The sequence below is a fragment of the Populus alba genome, chromosome 1, assembly GCF_005239225.2.
Source record: "Populus alba chromosome 1, ASM523922v2, whole genome shotgun sequence".
NCBI lineage: Eukaryota > Viridiplantae > Streptophyta > Magnoliopsida > Malpighiales > Salicaceae > Populus > Populus alba.
In genome coordinates, this window is record NC_133284.1 from 32,699,025 (window position 1) to 32,717,217 (window position 18,193).

General features: G+C 35.8%; 2 protein-coding genes and 1 long non-coding RNA gene across 3 annotated transcripts; all 3 read left to right on the top strand.

Moving 5' to 3' along the window:
* The first annotated feature begins 1,253 nt into the window (after positions 1-1,253).
* LOC118055581 (UDP-glycosyltransferase 87A1) lies at positions 1,254-4,414 on the top strand. The gene is made up of 2 exons (XM_035067544.2): positions 1,254-2,042; positions 3,255-4,414. Exons 1-2 carry the CDS (start codon positions 1,547-1,549, stop codon positions 4,145-4,147), a joined length of 1,389 nt encoding a protein of 462 aa, XP_034923435.1. The 5' UTR covers positions 1,254-1,546; the 3' UTR covers positions 4,148-4,414.
* Positions 4,415-4,940: 526 nt separating this feature from the next.
* Positions 4,941-8,678, top strand: LOC118055582 (UDP-glycosyltransferase 87A1). Its single transcript, XM_035067546.2, has 2 exons — positions 4,941-5,523; positions 7,580-8,678. Exons 1-2 carry the CDS (start codon positions 5,028-5,030, stop codon positions 8,476-8,478), a joined length of 1,395 nt encoding a protein of 464 aa, XP_034923437.1. The 5' UTR covers positions 4,941-5,027; the 3' UTR covers positions 8,479-8,678.
* Positions 8,679-9,695: 1,017 nt separating this feature from the next.
* Positions 9,696-10,601, top strand: LOC118055583 (uncharacterized). The gene is made up of 2 exons (XR_004688676.2): positions 9,696-10,108; positions 10,342-10,601. It is a non-coding gene; the product is annotated as an uncharacterized lncRNA (long non-coding RNA).
* The last annotated feature ends 7,592 nt before the right edge of the window (positions 10,602-18,193 follow it).

Consider the following 18,193-nt stretch of genomic DNA (forward strand, 5'->3'; position numbering starts at 1 on the left):
TTAAAATCCGTAAAATTAGTCAGGGTGCATACAAGTTAGCCCGAACACCAACGTTAATCAAAAAAAAAAAAAAGGATTTTCACCCTTCTATTTAATTCCATTAAATCATATGACATGTGTAACAAATATGTGCATAAATTTATAAGATCGTCCCCTGTAAAATAGAATTATATATGTAAAAAGTGAAAAAAAATGAGTTAAAAAGCGAGAATTTAGTTACAAATATTTCTCTTTATAAAAAATTTAATATTAGACTAGAAAAACAATAAGAAATTTAGCATCTAATAAAATGTTATTATCAACAAAATTACGAATAGAAATTTATTCTTTCATGATTAATTGTGATTTAATGGCATATTCTATTCCCAAATTATTGGGATTTAGAAGAAAAAAAAATGACCCAAATTAACAATTTAATCTACTGTATTCTAAATTAATACTTGTTAAATAAATTAAGGCCTAACATCAAGTTTGAACGTTAATACTAACGGCCAAGCTTTGACCCTTACGTCAAATTATTTATTGAGCAAATGTTGTAGTATTCCTAGGCGAATGAAGAGATAAATGAATTTTTATGAGAAAGTAATATAATTATTACATAAATAGGTTATGTGGCTCTGTTGATTTCGATTCAATATAAAAATTAAAAACCTTTTCTATTAAGCTAAGAAATTATTGTGCTCGTGTAATATAATTAATTATTCATAAAATATTACATTCATGGGCCATGACTGCCCGCAAATTGGCCCATCACTTGTCAGCCTCTTTTACATCCTCGTCTTCAGTTTAGTCATTAGTGCCTCTTTGTGATTGAATTAATTTTTATCGAGTCAGGGGAGGAGGAGCTCTCTCCTGAGAAGCTTTACAAAGGGCAATTTCTCCTCAATATCGTCTTGGAAAGAAGAGATATTTTTCATTTTTTTCTTTTCATTTATTTTATGTTGAAGTTATGGTACCAAAATTGAAATTAATGTATCTGTAGTAGGTTATCTTTCATTAATATCTATCTATTAATAATATTATTATTTTGATGTTCTTTAGTCAGATTTTACTTTTTAGATTTGAAATTTATTTAAAATAAGGTATATAATTCTTTAAATAAAAGAGTTTATGTTAGTTATGTTTTTTAATTTTATTGTGATTAATTTCATTTATAAATAAAAACTAAGAGATAATAGTAACTTACAAAAAACATCCTGCTCTTTGTTTTTTTCTGCAAGTTTTTTGTATTTTACTTTTCTAATTATCATCAAGATTCAGTTCTTTATATACCTATTATCAACAGTATATAGCCCCTTTCTTGCTAACATAAGCCTTAGATTTTCCTGAGAACCTGCAAAGCTAGTGACCTGCAAAAGTTCATTCAATTTTTATCTAGTCAGGGGAGGAGGAGCTCTCTCCTGAGAACCTTTACAAAGGGCAATTTCTCCTCAATATCGTCTTGCAAAGAAGAAATATTTTTCAGTTTTTTTCTTTCCATTTAGTATATAGCCCCTTTCTTGCTTAGCTTCAAGGCTTCATATAATCTATTTCTTGCTTGCTCGAGATGGATCATCCAGGAAACCTTGAGCCAACCACCATTGGCCATGTTATGGCCTTATCATTTCCAGGTCGTGGCCATATAAATCCCATGATGAACCTTTGCAGGTCACTAGCTTCAAAAAGACCTGATATTCTTATAACATTTGTGGTCACTGAAGAGTGGCTGGGCTTGATAGGCTCGGAGCCGAAACCTGACAACATAAGCTTTGGCACCATTCCCAACGTGCTCACTTCTGAGAGAGCTCGAGCCGGGAAATTTCCTGCCTTCTTACAAGAAGTTTTGACCAAGATGGAAGCGCCGGTTGAGAGGCTCCTTGGTCAGCTTAAGCCACCAGTGAGCGCCATCGTAGCGGACACGTATTTGATGTGGGCTTTTGAGATGGCGAATCGCAACAATATTCCGGTGGCCTCGCTGTGGACCATGTCGGTGCCGGTATATTCCGTGTTTCAGCATTTCGATCTCCTTGTCCAAAATGGACATTTCCCAGTTGAGTTGAAAGGTATGTGAAGTAAATTCTGGTTTTGGTATTCTTGGGTTCCCTTTTTCTCTTCTTTAAAAAACCAATAGAGTTCCCCAATTACGTGTTTGAGCAAGACACCTCCGCTCCATACTTTAAGTTAATCATTTAAAATTGCTCCAGTACAAAATTGCTCCAATACATTGAACTTGATATGCCAGGAACTCCACCTTTTCACTGACCTAAAACGTGAGTCGGGGTCCTCTCATAAAAGTAGGTAATAATGCATGCATGCGCTACTTTATTCAAGATCTAGCTGCGAATCTCCAATTTAATAATCTCTGATTACATTTCTAACACGCATGTGACTTAGCGGAAAAGATATCTAAACAGTACTGCTTTAGAAGGAAAGCCAGTATTCGTTACTGTTTATTTTTGTATTTTAAAAAAACATTATTTTTTTATTTTATTTTTTATTTATTTTAAATTATTAATTTTTTGATTTTTTAAAATTTTTTAATGTGTTAATATCAAAAATAAATTTTTAAAAATAAATTTTTTTATTTTAATATATTTTCAAATATAAAATAATTATTATTATAATCCAGATACCTCTCCAACTTCCCTTCACCGAAAAAAAAACTGCATTTTTCTTTCTAGTTCTCAAGTTTAATACCTGAAATTCATGAGAATGGACTAATTGCTGCGGCTGAGGAGCCTCAAGAAGATAACAAATATTCTTTTTATATTGTTTGATATGTTAATATTAAAAGTAATTTTAAAAATTTTAAAAATATTATTTTAATATATTTTTAAATAAATTAAATATTTTTTAATTTTTAATATCAATATATTAAAATAATGATAAAAATTCCCTGTCGTGGAGTACATGTCATCGCTTATATCTGCCTAGACTTTGCACCTTGGAGAACAGATATTTCAAAACCATACCAGGCAAAATCCCTTATTTTACTCGCGTGTTTCCGTCATTCATTTCATTTTACTATTTTTAAAAATTTATTTAGCTAGTACCTTGCGTTATTCAAATTTTGTTTAATTATTTTACTCGCGTGTTTCCGTGACCAATGTTACTGCTTAATCTTCATTTAATTAATTAGTTAATTCCGCACACACTTCGAGGGGTTTCGGTCCTGACCAATAAATCTATCTATCACTCAAGCTAGTAATTAGCACACCCACACTGTATATTAATGCCTAATTAAGTAATTCTTGCCTGCCCTTGGCATTTCACAGAAAGAGGAGAGGAACTAGTGGAATATATACCAGGGATTTCTTCAACGCGTGTCGTGGACCTTCCAACGTGTGTGAATGGGCATGGACGAGATATCTTGCATCGAGGATTCGAAGCCATTGCAAGTGTGTCCAAGGCACAGTTTCTTCTATTCTGCTCAGTCTACGAGCTTGAATCTCAGGCGATCGATGCTTTAAAAGCAAGCATGTCATTACCTATCTACCACATTGGTCCTACCATACCTTACTTCAAACTAGAGCAAGAAGAGATTGTTACAGGTCCAGGTGAGACGACTAACTATTTCCGGTGGCTCGACATGCAACCGAGAGGATCTGTCTTGTATGTTTCTCAGGGCAGTACTCATTCAGCTCCGAGTGCCCAATTGGATGAGATCGCTGCTGGCTTGCGCGATAGTGGTGTTAGGTACTTGTGGGTGGCGAGGGCAGAAGCTTCTCTGTACAAAGAGGGTTGTGGTGGCATGGGTTTGGTAGTGCCATGGTGTGACCAATTAAGAGTATTGTGTCATCCTTCTCTCGGGGGGTTCTGGTCACATTGTGGATGGGGTTCTACCTCAGAAGCTGCTTTTGCTGGTGTTCCATTGCTTACCTTCCCTTTATACTGGGATCAAGCCCCGAATAGTAAGATAATTGTTGATGATTGGAAGATTGGTTGGAGAGTGAAGAGTGGATTGGATGTGGACAAGTTGATAAAAAGAGATGAAATTGCAGGGCTCGTAAAAAGGTTTATGGATTCGGAAAGCGATGAGGTGAAAGGAATGAGGAGAAGAGCGAGAGAAATTAGTGAGATTTGTCGACGAGCCATTCGGAAAGGTGGATCATCTGATACCAGTATCGATGCCTTTATTGATGACATCCTGCAACACCACAAGAATTAAGCTGATAACTGATCAATGATATTTCTGCTATTGTCCATGTTCTTGCCTTGATGCCCCAGCTTTTGTACTCAGTGCTCTTGTATCTGACGTTTCGTGATTACAATAAAAACTTGATCTTTCCATTAGAAAAACAAGCAGATCACTGAGATTTCTCCGTGTCCTAAGGCTACTTGAAGCTTGTAAGTTATAATATCTGGTTTGCAAGGAGTTTCAGGAGAACGCAAATATTTTTTTTGTTTTGACTAAACTAGTATCAGTTCTTCCCTTCATGGTTGTGTCAATAAGCTGGAGCGGTGTAATTTTTTTTTTTTTTTTTTTTTTGAGAAATCATCCTTGAAATATTCAAGGGTGTTGATTAAGGCCTATGATCACCAATCAATAAAAATCGTTCTGGTTAAAGAACCATTTGTTCTCAAATTAATGGCCTTTTGATCTCCACAGAATTATGAAGGAGACGGGCCTAAAATTTTACAGTTTTCGAGATCAGTCATCATGCGGGGACAAAACTCGGCATTCGACCAGCCTTAGGGTGCCTAGTAGCAATACAAGCATCAGATCTAGCAAACCTAATGCAGAGGAAATGGTTGGGACCACTTTTGGCCGGCGCCAATAATTCTGGATTGTTTTTATAGAGTATGATTATATTTATTTTTAAAAATGGATTAAAATAATATATATTTTTATTTTTTTAAAATTTTTTGTAATATTAATATATTAAAGTTATTTAAAAATATAAAAAATTAAATTTAAATAAAATATATTTTAAAAATATCATTATAAAAGCAGCCCCGCACCTTTCCCCGTCCATCATTATATGAAGAAGAAATAAAATCCAACATCAATTACCTCCGCAATTACAAGCACCAACCACAGCCCAAAGATGGGTACCCTCAGAACGGAACCAACCACCACCCTTCACGTGGTGGCGATGCCTTATCCCGGAAGAGGCCACGTAAATCCCATGATGAATCTTTGCGAACTCATGTCTTCCAGAAAACCAGACATCCTCTTCACCTTTGTTGTAACAGAGGAATGGTATGACCTCATCCACTCAGATGCGAAGAAGCCAGCCAACATCCACTTTGCCACTATCCCCAACTGCATACCGTCTGAGGTAGGCCGTGCCAAAGACTTCCTGGGATTCTTGGCGGCTGTTGCCACAAAAATGGAAGCTCCTTTTGAGCAGCTCCTTGATCGGCTTGAGCTGCCGGTGGATGTTATTATAGCTGATACTTACCTGGACTGGGTGGTGCATGTTGGGAATCGGAGGAATATTCCTGTTGCTTCTCTTTGGACCATGTCAGCCTATGTTTTTTCACTGTCCCGTCATGTCGAGCTACTCGAGCAAAATGGCCATTTTCCGGTCGAGCTATCGGGTATGTAAGAGAGAAGCTTTTGACTCCTTTTCTCTTTTGCTTTTCTTTTTATTAAGTCTTAAAATTTCTCAATAAAATCTTTTCATTCTTATTAAATCAAGAATTTTATACATTTAAAATGTACCATCTCAGTTTTTTTTTTTTAAATTGATGTTATTTTATAGGACATTTAATGTTATTTATAAAAAAAATTCAATGAAAGCTCACAATAGAAAAATGCTTAAGAAATTGATGCAAATATTTGTTTGGATAAAATTGATGCTAAGTTAAATGCCTTTGCCTTCATTGCTTTCAGGAATATCTATGCTTATTTAGTGGGTGTTTGTTTACGCGGTAGCTTCTGCTTTTAAAGCTAACCGCGTAAATCAAGCGTTTGGTAACGTAAAAAAAGCTGTTTTTTATTTGGTGGGTCCCATATTTTTTCCCATCAAACCAGGGTTTTGCAAAAGCAGCTGAGAGTTGCTTCTCTCCCGCTGCTTCTCTTTATTTATCTGTGCACTGTTTGTAACAGTGCCTATTGCAGGTAATGACAGGTGAATTAAATTCACCTTGGCACTGTTGTGCCCAAGTGAATTTAATTCACCTGTAGTGCGAGAAGCATTAACTTGTCACTTGAATTTTTTTCACTATTAACGCAAGCATAATTCATTGGACGGTAAAAAAAAATTTAATTTTTTTAAAATTATGTTTTACTCAAAAAAATAATATTTAATATTATTTAATAACACTACATAAATTAAAAGAATATCGCATGATGACGTAGTATTTGTGGAATTTGATCACAATTCTAATTTTTATTTTTGATGATATTTTACCTGATTTTATTGCACGCTCAAAAAAACCATGGAACTTATAGTCCTTATCGGATGAATTTTGTACGTAATGGAATAATAAATAATATTTTATATAAAATATTATTTATTTCATGATGTAATAGGAGTAATTAATTCTACAATATTTAAATTTAAAATCATCAATATTAATATATATTTTTAAAATTATTTTATAACCTCAATTTAAAAAGCATTTTTTTAACCAAACACATTAAACTACTTTTTCTTCAACCTCAATTTCAACCACAGTTTTAACCAAACACCTATTTTTTCAAACCAACCTCAAACTAAAAGTACTTTTTATAAAACAGTTTTTTTTAAACCACAACCACAAAAGCTACCACAATACCAAACACACTCTTAGTGCTTGAATATAAATAAATTTTTTAAAGTGTTTTTAATATTACAGTCTCAATTGACAAAAGACAATTTACTCCAGTGTTGTCTCGATATTTGACCAAAATCAATTTTTTTCACAAACACGTTGCTGATGCTTTCGGGAATATCGAGATAGAATCACACGCATGGTACCTTGTTGTCTTTCACTGCCCACCAGCCGATGTCTGCATTTTGGTTAGAACGAAAAAGATAAAAGTCATTGACTCATTAGACTGCAGAAGGGCCAAATTTAAGGTCGTCTTTTCACGTTGCGCACAGGAATATGGGCTGCCATTAAGGACTAATGATAAGTTAGGCCTGAGGGTTTTAACTGCTGTAGCCTCTTGTTTTGTCTATTGCAGCAAAGATGCCTTTGCTCTCTGTCAAGTCTTTTGACACGCTTCCAGCAGAGCCTTCCTCAAATATGATAGCTCCTTCATTTCGTAAAATATTCATAATTTGAGATGCATTAGGTAGCTTCCATACATTAATATTGCTTTGCATCATTCCTAGCTTTATCAGGAATGCTATTTAGTGTGATAAAAAATGTTTTTTAAATATTATTTTTTTTAAAAAATATAATTACACTGCAATGTTAAACAAGATGCTAGGCTGCAAGCACTAATGTACATGGCAAAATTCATAAAAACGAAATAGCAAAGTTATAAACAATACACGGAATTACGTGGTCTGCGTCTCTGGTTCTTGTTGTTGAGCATGTCATCTTATTCTGATCTGACAGTTTGGAAATAATATTGCTGCAGAAAGAAAGTCTAAGGTTATAATATCCACAAAATTCATCATTGCAAATTCACTTCATTTGCAAATCTTCTTGTGTTTTTCAGAACGAGGTGAAGAACGTGTGGACTACATTCCTGGAATTCCTCCAACGCGTTTAGTTGATTTTCCAAATATATTTCATGGAAATGGTCGACAACTCTTGCCCCGAACTCGAGAGGCTGTTTCACTGGTGTCGAAAGCTCAGTATCTTCTGTTCACTTCTTTCTACGATCTTGAAGCCCAAGTAATCAGCGCTTTAAAACCCAAGTTTCCTTTTCCTGTATACCCTATTGGCCCTAGCATACCCTATTTCAAAATCAAAGACCACTCCTCAGTTCTTGGCAGTAATAATCACAATGTGCCTGGCTACATTGAATGGCTAAATTCCCAACCTGAAGGCTCCGTGCTATATGTTTCAATGGGAAGTTTCCTTTCAGTATCAAGTTCCCAATTGGATGAAATTGTTGCCGGGGTTCATAATAGCGGTGTTCGATTCTTGTGGGTGTCCCGAGGGGAAACAACTCCTTTTAAAGATGGTGGTGGTGATATGGGGCTAGTTGTGCCATGGTGCGACCAATTAAGGGTGTTGTGCCATTCTGCTGTCGGAGGTTTTTGGACACATTGCGGGTGGAATTCCTCTCTTGAAGCTGTTTTTGCTGGAGTTCCAATGCTTACTTATCCTTTATTTTGGGATCAAATTACAGACAGCAAATTAATTGTGGAAGACTGGCAGATAGGATGGAGAGTGAAGAGGGAGGAGGGAAGTGAAATCTTGGTGACACGAGAAGAAATTTCAAAGATTGTGAAAAGTTTTATGGATGCAGAGAACATTGAGGTGAAAGCAATGCGGAAGAGAGCTAAAGAACTTCAAGAGACTTGCCGTGGAGCTATTGCGAAGGGTGGATCATCTGACACTAATATTGAATCTTTCATAAGGGATATTTCACAAGGCCAGGCCAAGTGAGCTGGTTGATTATGAATTGAAGTAGTCTTCAATCTTCATCCTTGAATAATGCATTAAATTTCTAGCTAATTTGAGGCCTACGACCATGCATTTTTGGAAATGAATGTGAAATGCATTTTTGAAAATGGATGTGAATTTGTAGCTTTCTTAACGAAATTTGCATAATAACAGTCTTTGAGTAGACTCTTCTACTTATTTTACTTGTGCTCCACTGTGACTGAATATACATGTTTTTCTGATATTTTTTTACATAAAATTAGAAACTAAAAGAATAACGAATGAAATTAAAACATAAAAAACTGAGTTGTATTTTTTAGAAAAAAAAAAAGAAAAGAAAAGAAGGGGAAAAAAAACTTACCAGTAATAAACCGCTCTACCTTCACCAACACTCACTATATTATGAGAAAGAGAATGTGACAATATTTTTAGTGACACTGTGGAAAAGCATGTTTGGTCACCAGGAGATGCTAAACAAGTCACACAAAAAGCACGGGTACCTCTCATTCGTTGGTGCATGGAGAGCATGCACCAATATCTTTTTGAATATTTTTATTAATTAATCAAACTAAAAAGTAAAAAGATCAAATAATATCCTGGAATTAAAAAAAAAAAAGTGAAAAGATGTTAAAAATCCTTAGACTTATGACTTATTTTCTCTTGAATTTATTGGGAGGGGGGGAGCCTTTTTATTATTTAAAATAAAAAAAAGATATATAAAAATATATTTGATCAATAATTCTATTTTTTTTTTAACTTGAAGGTAATGACTACTGACCAATGAAAAAAAGAGTGAAATTACTTCAACTTATTTAAAATCATAATTTTACTGATCAGTTTTTTTTTATCAGTATATACAGTGATTTCTAGAGTGGTTGTTGATAAATACAAAATTAGCCCCGTCCTTGGCAACATCATTGATGGACGATGACAATATATTCACAAATTCAAGTTGAATTTGTGACCACTTGTATTTACGAAAGTGCCAAGTGGTGACTGGTTACATTTTTCATAATCCAAATCTCTTCTCTCTTTGTACATAAATCCATAGCATGAATCTGGAGATGCTCGTTTCTTGGTGCATGTATCCAAAAGACAAGGACAAGAGTATGCAACAGCTTTGTTCTAGCCTCACAGTAACCCTATCAAAGACTAGTGCAAGTAATTCGCGTATTTTTATCTGGAAAGAGCATGGATGCAAAGGCTGGCTGGCAGCATTCACGGGTCCCATCTCCTCAACTATGCTGGGAACATACAGATAAAACAGAATTGTCATAATCAACTAGCGTCGTGATGCTTTCGTCTTCTAAATCTCTTTAAAAAGCACACCATATGCAAGTCCTGGTCTTGCTTGATTTGACACGTTTCGTACAAATCATTCGAGATACACAGTAGGACTCCAACATGGACGCCGTCGACCAGCGATCAACAACCAGCTGTCATGTGATGGCTGTACCCTAGCCTCGATAACGGATGTTATCCCATCTGAACTAGTCCGAGGTGCGGATTCTACGAGGCTGTGATGAAGAAGATGGAAGGTCCGTTGGAACAGCTACCCGATCAGCAACTGTATTTTCAATGCTCCAACAGTTTGCTCGCATAAAAAACCTGCCGACACTAGCCAAATTTTTAGGTATTATTAATCTGGTTTCTTAGCATAAATTGCTTCCTTGTTGCCTCTTCTCGTACTGATTTTTCTCTCATTAGGCTGAAATGAATGGCATCCATATATTCTTTCTGACTCTGTCATTTGATTTTTTATTCCTTTGGGACTGGACGAATAGAAATAACGGATGGCAATTAGTATATGTTTTATATGCTTGCCTATGTTTTGATGATGGAGAATAGATTGTTTACCACATCCAGGGAATTTCTTCAAAGCATGTAGCTGACCTTCGAACAATCTTCCGTGGAGGTGAGACAAGAGTTATATATGCAGCTCGCGTTGGAAAGCATTTCATGGGTGTCAAGAGCACAGTTTCTTCTAATCAACTCTGTCTATGGGCTTGAATCCCAAGTCTTCGACACACTAAAAGAAAAATTAGATTTACCAATCTATTCTGTTGGTCCTGCCATACCTTGTTCGAACTTAAGGACAACTATCCCGTCACTACAGGTTCTGATATCACCTATACTATTTCCAATGGCTAGATTCCCAACTTACACACACACACACACTGTTTTCTATGAGTTATTAAGACGTTTCCTTTCAATTTCCAGCAAGCAAATGGATGAAATTGCAGCTGAGTTGAGAAATAGTGGTGTTTGATATTTGTGGGTAGCTCGTAGAGAAGCTTACGGCTAAAAGGTGTTGGTAGGAGAGCCCCCTGATGATGGCTTTGAAACTCTAGATAGATAGGATAAAATACATTGTTTTATTTCATAAACAATAAGTTTATTTATATTGTTAAGCTCTCAAAAAACATCCTTTTTTTTTTCTTTTTTTTTTTTCAGTGTCTCTCTTATATTTCCCACTTACAATAGCATAAATTTAGTTGTTTATTTATACACAAATTAAAAATATAAAAAATCAAATTTTAATTATGAACACAAATAATTGGTGATAGTATGAAGGCGGTTGGCAGCTATGGTTGGTGGTTGCCTTCATTGATCTTCTAGATTGAGTTTACCACAACAAATCTCCTATTTAAACTCAATCGAGAGATGTCATGCCAAGCATGACCTTCAATCTGATAAATGTCTCTCTCTTTAAAGGCTTTGTAAAGATATCTATAACTTGATTATTTGCTTTGCAAAATATCAGTTCAACTACTTTGTTCTTCACATGCTCTTGGATAAAGTGATGACGTGTATCGATGTGTTTACTTCTTTCATGATACACTGAGTTCTTTGCTAATGCAATAACTGATCGATTATTAACATAAATCTCTATAGAACTTTCTTGAGGAAATCCCAAATGCTTCAGCATATTCTTTAACCATATTACATGCCATACAACTAAGTTGGCAGCAACATACTCAGCTTTACAACTTGATAATGTTACTATCAATTGCTTTTTGGATGACTGTGTGAAATATGTATCTCCTTTAAAAAAGAAAAATCATGTTGTGCTTTTCCTTTCATCCAGATCTCTACCTTAATCACTATCTGAGTAACCAATAAAATTGAAGTTTTTACTTGAAGTATATAGCATACCTTCATTTATTGTTCCTTTGATGTAGTGGAGTATTCTTTTGGCTGTATTAAAGTGAAATTGATATGGTGTCTCTATATATCTGCTGATAAGTTCTATTCTATAGAGTATATTCGGTCTAGTACATGTCAAGTACCTCAAGCTTCCTACTAAGTTTTAAAGTAGGTTGGATCAATATTTTTTACTTTACTCTTCCTCAATTCCTTTATATTTTCAACTGGAGTTGATACCGGATTGTAGCTTTTCATCTTGAACGTTTCAAGAATATTTATGTCGTGACTGCTTTGGGGTACAAAAATCCCTTCTTCTTTTTGCATCACTTCTAAGCCAAGAAAATGTGTTATTAAACCAATATCTGTCATCTCGAACACTTGTACCATGTTTTTATTGATGTCTCCAAACATGATAGGATTGTATCCAGTGAATATCAAGTCATCAACATATAGGCATCCAAATAGTATACTTCCATCAGCTTTGTTTTTTTTTCCCACATGCATTGCATGTTCATATGGATATTTTTCAAATTTATTTTATTGAAAATACCTATCAATTCTGGTATTCTAAGCACATAGAACTTACTTCAAACCATATAAGGCTCTCTTTAACTTGTATATTTTACCTTTATTATCGACTTCAACGTATCTAAGTGGTTGTTCAATATAGATGTCTTCTTCTAGAAAGCCATTCAGAAATATTGACTTCACATCGAGTTGATAGATCTTCCATTTATGTTGTGCAACTAGTGAGATCATTAGTTTGATTGTCTCTAGTCGGGCTACATGAGCAAATACTTCTCCATAGTTAATGCCTTCTCTCTATTTGTAGCCTTTTGTCACTAATCTTGCTTTAAATCCTTATATTTCACCTTTTGCATTCTTTTTCGTCTTATAGACTCATTTGACACCTATTGCTTTCTTGCTTTCTGATAAATTAGTTAGCTTCTATGTATCATTCTTCTCAATTGCATGTATTTCTTCATCCATTGATTCTATCCATATTTCTTATGTGACAGCTTCATTGAAGCTAAATGGGTCACTATCTTCAAAGAAACAAGTTGTATCTTCCATGACTTATAAAATTCAAATGTCCAAGCCTTAGGTGCTAAAGACACTCTTCATTGTAAGTGATGACACTCAAACAATTTGCTACATCATGTTGCATATTTAGAGGAAACATCCTATTTTTGGACATCTTCACAAAAGCAATTAATCTCTTATTGTAGTCCTTGACTGTTTAGATAATAATTCTTCATGAAAAGAATATAACATTTCTCTAGAAGTTGACATACACTCGGTATGTTGTGCTTTATGGCTAGAATATAGTAAGCATTTGCGAAGTAGCTATGATTGCCTTCAATGAAGCTGTCACACAAGAAAAATGGATAAAAACAATGGATGGAGAAATACATGCAATTGAGAAAAATGATACATGGAAGCTAACTAATCTATCAGAAAACAAGAAAGCAATAGGTGTCAAATGGGTCTATAAAACAAAGAAGAATACAAAAGGTGTAGTCTAAAGATATAAAGCAAGATTAGTGACAAAAGACTACAAATAGAGAGAAGGCATTGACTATGGAGAAGTATTTGCTCTTGTAACCCGGCTAGAGACAATCAGACTAATGATCTCACTAGTTGCACAACATAGATAGAAGATCTATCAACTCGATGTGAAGTCAACATTTCTGAATGGCTTTCTAGAAGAAGAGATCTTTATTGAATAACCATTTGGATATGTTAAAGTCGATAATAAAGGCAAAGTATACAAGTTAAAGAAAGCCCTCTAAGGTTTGAAGCAAGCTCTACGTGCTTGGAATACCAGAATTGACAGGTATTTTCAAGAAAATGAATTTGAAAAATGTCCATATGAACATGCAATGTATGTGAGAAAAGAAGTTGATGGAAGCACACTATTTGCATGCCTACATGTTGATGACTTGATATTTACCAACAACAATCCTACCATGTTTGAAAACTTCAAGAAAAGCATGGTATAAGAATATGAGATAACAGATATTGGTTTAATGGTAACATTTTCTTGGCTTATAAATGACGCAAAAAGAAGAAAGGGATTTTTGTATCCCAAAGTAGTTACGCCAAATATATTCTTGAAAAGTTCAAGATGGAAAGCTGCAATCATGTATCAACTCTAGTTGAAAATGGAGTGGAATTGAGGAAGAGTAAAGTAGGAAATGTTGATCCAACCTACTTTAAAAGCTTAGTATGAAGCTTGAGGTACTTGATATGTACTAGACTAGATATACTTTATGGAGTAGGACTTATCAACTAAGAGAATACTTCGCTACATCAAAGGAACAATAAATGAAGGTATGTTCTATACTTCAAGTAAAAACTTCAATCTTGTTGGCTACTCAAATAGTGATTAGGGTAGAGATCTAGATGAAATGAAAAGTATAACATGATTTTCTTTTTTTATAGGAGATACATCTTTCACATGGTCATCCAAGAAGCAATCGATAGTGACATTATCAAGTTGTGAAGCTGAGTATGTTGTTGCTAACTCAGTTGTATGCCATTTAATATGATTAAGGAATATGCTGAAGCATTTGGGATTTCCTCAAGAAAATCCTACAAAGATTTACGTTGATAATTGATCAGCGATAGTATTAGCAAAGAACCCAGTGTATCATGAAAGAAGTAAACACATCAATACACGTCATCACTTTATCCGATAGCATGTGAAGAACAAAGAAGTTGAACTGATATCTTGCAAAACAAATAATCAAGTTGAAGATATCTTTACAAAGTCATTAAAGATAGAGACATTTATCATATTGAAGTTTATGCTAGCTTGGCATGAAATCTCTCGATTGAGTTTAAAGGAGAGATTTATTGTAGTAAACTCAATCTAGAAGGTCAAGGAAGGCAACCACCAACTGTAGTCGTCAACTGCCTTCACACTACCACTAACCATTTGTGTTCACACTTGAAATCTGATTTTTTATATTTTCAATTTGTATATAAATAGGTAACTAAGTTTATGCTACTGTAAGTGAGAAATATAAGAGAGAAACACTAGAAAAAAAAAAAGGTGTTTGAGAGTTTAATAGTAGATGTAAGCTTTTTGCTTATAAAATAAAACAATGTGTTTTATCCCATCTGAGTGTTTCAAAGCCACCACCAGTGGCCTCTCCCGCCAACACTTAGTATAAAACAAATGTAGAGTTCATCAATACAAACTCAACAATGCAAAAATCAGCTTGATCGGAGCAAAATATTGCCCACACGTGTCGCCTGAAAGTCTGGTATTGTATGTAGCAAATTGTCAACATTTGCAATTGTCAACATTTTCTCAACCACCCTCTCCTTTACTCAACCACTATCAACCACTCTCTCCTTGCTTTTTTGACCACCATCACTTCCCACCTAGCTGCCAAGGCTCTCCTATAAAGACAGAGACGAGAGAGTGCAGAGAAGGGAAGAAGAGAGGAAGTGTGTCAAGTGCAGAGAAGAAAATAATGCAACTGTGAAAGTGAGAGTGAGTGAAAAATACAGATTTGAGAGAAACATCGAGTGTAGAGTGAAACACTGGGTTTTGTGGGATTGTATTGGGGTTGAGTTGAGTGTTTGTATTATTCCTCCAATAATATACAATCTGTTGCCTCCGTGGACGTACCCGGTTTTGGGGAACCACGTAAATCTGTTGTTTGTGTTTTATTTTGTGTTTGCTTTCGATCCAGTATGCACAACAAATTGGTATCAGAGCGTTTGGGAAGCTAGAACACTGAAAAAAACACGTTTTTCAGCTCTCGGTTCGAAGTTGCAGAATTTTCAAAGTTCTCAGATCTTGATTTTGACCAGCTGCGGAGATTCCTCTCGTCGATACGAATCTGGCAATATAAATATCATCGAAATCGGAGTTAAAACGAGCCCTGTAAAGCTCGCCGAAGTTTCGCCGGAAATCTGCCGGAAAAACCAGACTGCCGGAATTCTTGCCTGAGAAGACTGCCACGTCATCCGCCACGTCACCAAACAGTGACAGAATATTCTCTTGATAGAATGAGAATATTCCGCTAACAGAGACAGAATATTCCTTTGGCAGTGACAGAATATTCTCTTGACAGAATGAGCATATTCCTTTAACAAAGACAGAATATTCTCTTGGCAGTGACAGAATATTCCCTTGGCTTTGACAGAATATTCTTTATCAGAGATAGAAGATTCCTTTCCTGAGTCAACTTGGTCAGATTGGTTTTTTGGCCAACTCAGTGATTTTGTAGCCTGTTTTTGGCCGAGTCAAGCTTGTTCCTAGCATTTTCAACCGTTCCGGACGCAACCGTGGTGTCCGTTTTGTGAAACAGCACACGAAAGTTACTGTTTTGGCTCTTTTGAGCATAAAAGTGCGTGTTTTAACAATTTCGGGAGTCCATTTGTAATCCAAAGGCGTCATAATGGCTGATGTTCCAGAAGAAAAATCAGCGGGGAATGCTAGTATACCTCCACAATACATCCCGATATCTGAATACCAAATTTTGAGGTGGAGAAGTTTGACGGAAAGGTAATTTTGGCATGTGGAAATGTGAAGTTATGGATATGCTTGTCCAAATGAATTTGGATTTTCACTCTAGAAGATAAACCGAAGGATTTGGATGAGAAAAGCTGGAGAGGATAAATCGGTTAGCTTGCAGTTCTATCCGACTTTGTCTTGTTAAGGATCAGAAGTACGCCTTTTCAGAACAAAACTCTGCAAAGGAATTATGGTAAGCACTGAAGGACAAGTTTATGAAGAAGAGTATAGAGAATCGTCTCTACTTGAAGAAAAGGATCTTCCGTTTTCAGCATAAGAAAGTACTTCCATGAATGAGCATCTGAATGATTTCAATAAAATGATAGCTGATTTGAAGAATTTAGATGTGGAAATTGATGATGAAGATAAAGCTCTGCTGTTATTAAATTCACTGTCTGACACATATGAACATCTCGTCACCACTTTTTACTGTATGGTAAAGAAAAAGATTAAATTCATTGATTGTGTCCAATGCTTTGGTGAATAATGAGTACCGGAAGAAGGACCAGATTGTTCACAAGGAGTCAACGTCAGAAGCATTGACAGTTAGAGGCAGAACAAACCCTAGAAGATTTCGAGGGCGAGGGAGATCTCGCTCAAAATCTAGAGGAGAATCATCAAACAGGCCGATATCTTGCAAAAGATGAGTGTGCCTTTTGTCACAAAAAAGGGCACTGGAAGAAAGATTGTCCAATCAAGGGCAATAAGGAAAAAGATGAACCAACTGTGAACGTTGCACGAGAAGAAGATGAACGAGACTCTGCATTCATGGTCTCATCACCAGAAAAAACATTATGGTGAATGGATTCTTAATTCTGCATGTTCTTATCACATGTCCCCTAACAAGCACTTATTCTCGAGACTTGAGGAGTTCGATGGAGGAGTTGTGTTTATGGGCAATAATAATGTTTCTGAGGTCAAAGGATTGGGACTATCCATCTGAAGATGCATAATGGGGTAGTCAAGACACTAACAGAGGTACGGTATGTACCTGACTTGAAGAAAAATCTCTTCTCACTTGGAGTCCTTGAATCCAGTGGTTATAAGATTATCATGGCATGGTGGAATCCTAAAAGCAATCCGTGGTGCATTAGTTGTCTTAAGAGGCACGAGGATAGGAAACATATATTTCCTAGATGGATCTACTGTTACTGGATATAGCAGCTGTTTCCAAAAAGCTTAGAAGATGCTGAAGCAGATAATTTCCAGACTTTGGCACATGCGCTTTAGGGCATGCTGGTGAAAAGGCTTTGCAAGGACTAGTCAAGCAAGGTCTATTAAAAGGCGCCAAGACTGGGAAGCATGGGTTCTGTGAGCATTGTGTTCTTGGAAAACAGACAAGGGTCAAGTTTGGCACTGCAGTACACAAAACACAAAAGGGATTCTAGATTATGTTCACACAGATGTATGGGGACCTTCAAAGAATGAATCTATTGGAGGTAATCGTTGGTTTGTTACTTTTATTTGATGATTTCTCAAGACGAGTATGGGTGTACATGATGAAACACAAGGATGAGGTCCTTGGTATCTTTCTGAAATGGAAGAAAATGGTGGAGACTCAAACGGGAAAGAGAGTTAAGACTCTTCGGTCAGATAATGGTGGTGAGTTACACTTCAGATCCTTTCTTTGAAGTTTGCCAGGATGAAGGGATCAAGCGACATTTTACTGTGCGCAAAACACCACAACAAAATGGAGTAGCAGAACGCATGAACCGCACACTGGTGGAGAAAGTCCGATGTATGCTATCACATTCGGACTAAGCAAAGTGTTCTGGGGTGAGGCATTTAAGCTATGCTCGGGCATATTGTAAATCGGTTACCTTCAGCAGCATTAAATGGAAGAAACCCCCTTGGAGGTATGGTCAGGCTCTCCTGCAAATGATTATGACTCTATGCGTATATTTGGTTGCTCAGCATATTATCATATTACTGAGTCCAAGCTAGATCCTAGAGCCAAGAAAGCTATATTTTTGGCTTTAGTGGAGGAGTAAAAGGTTACAGACTCTGGTGTTCTGAATCAAAGAAAGTGATTTTGAG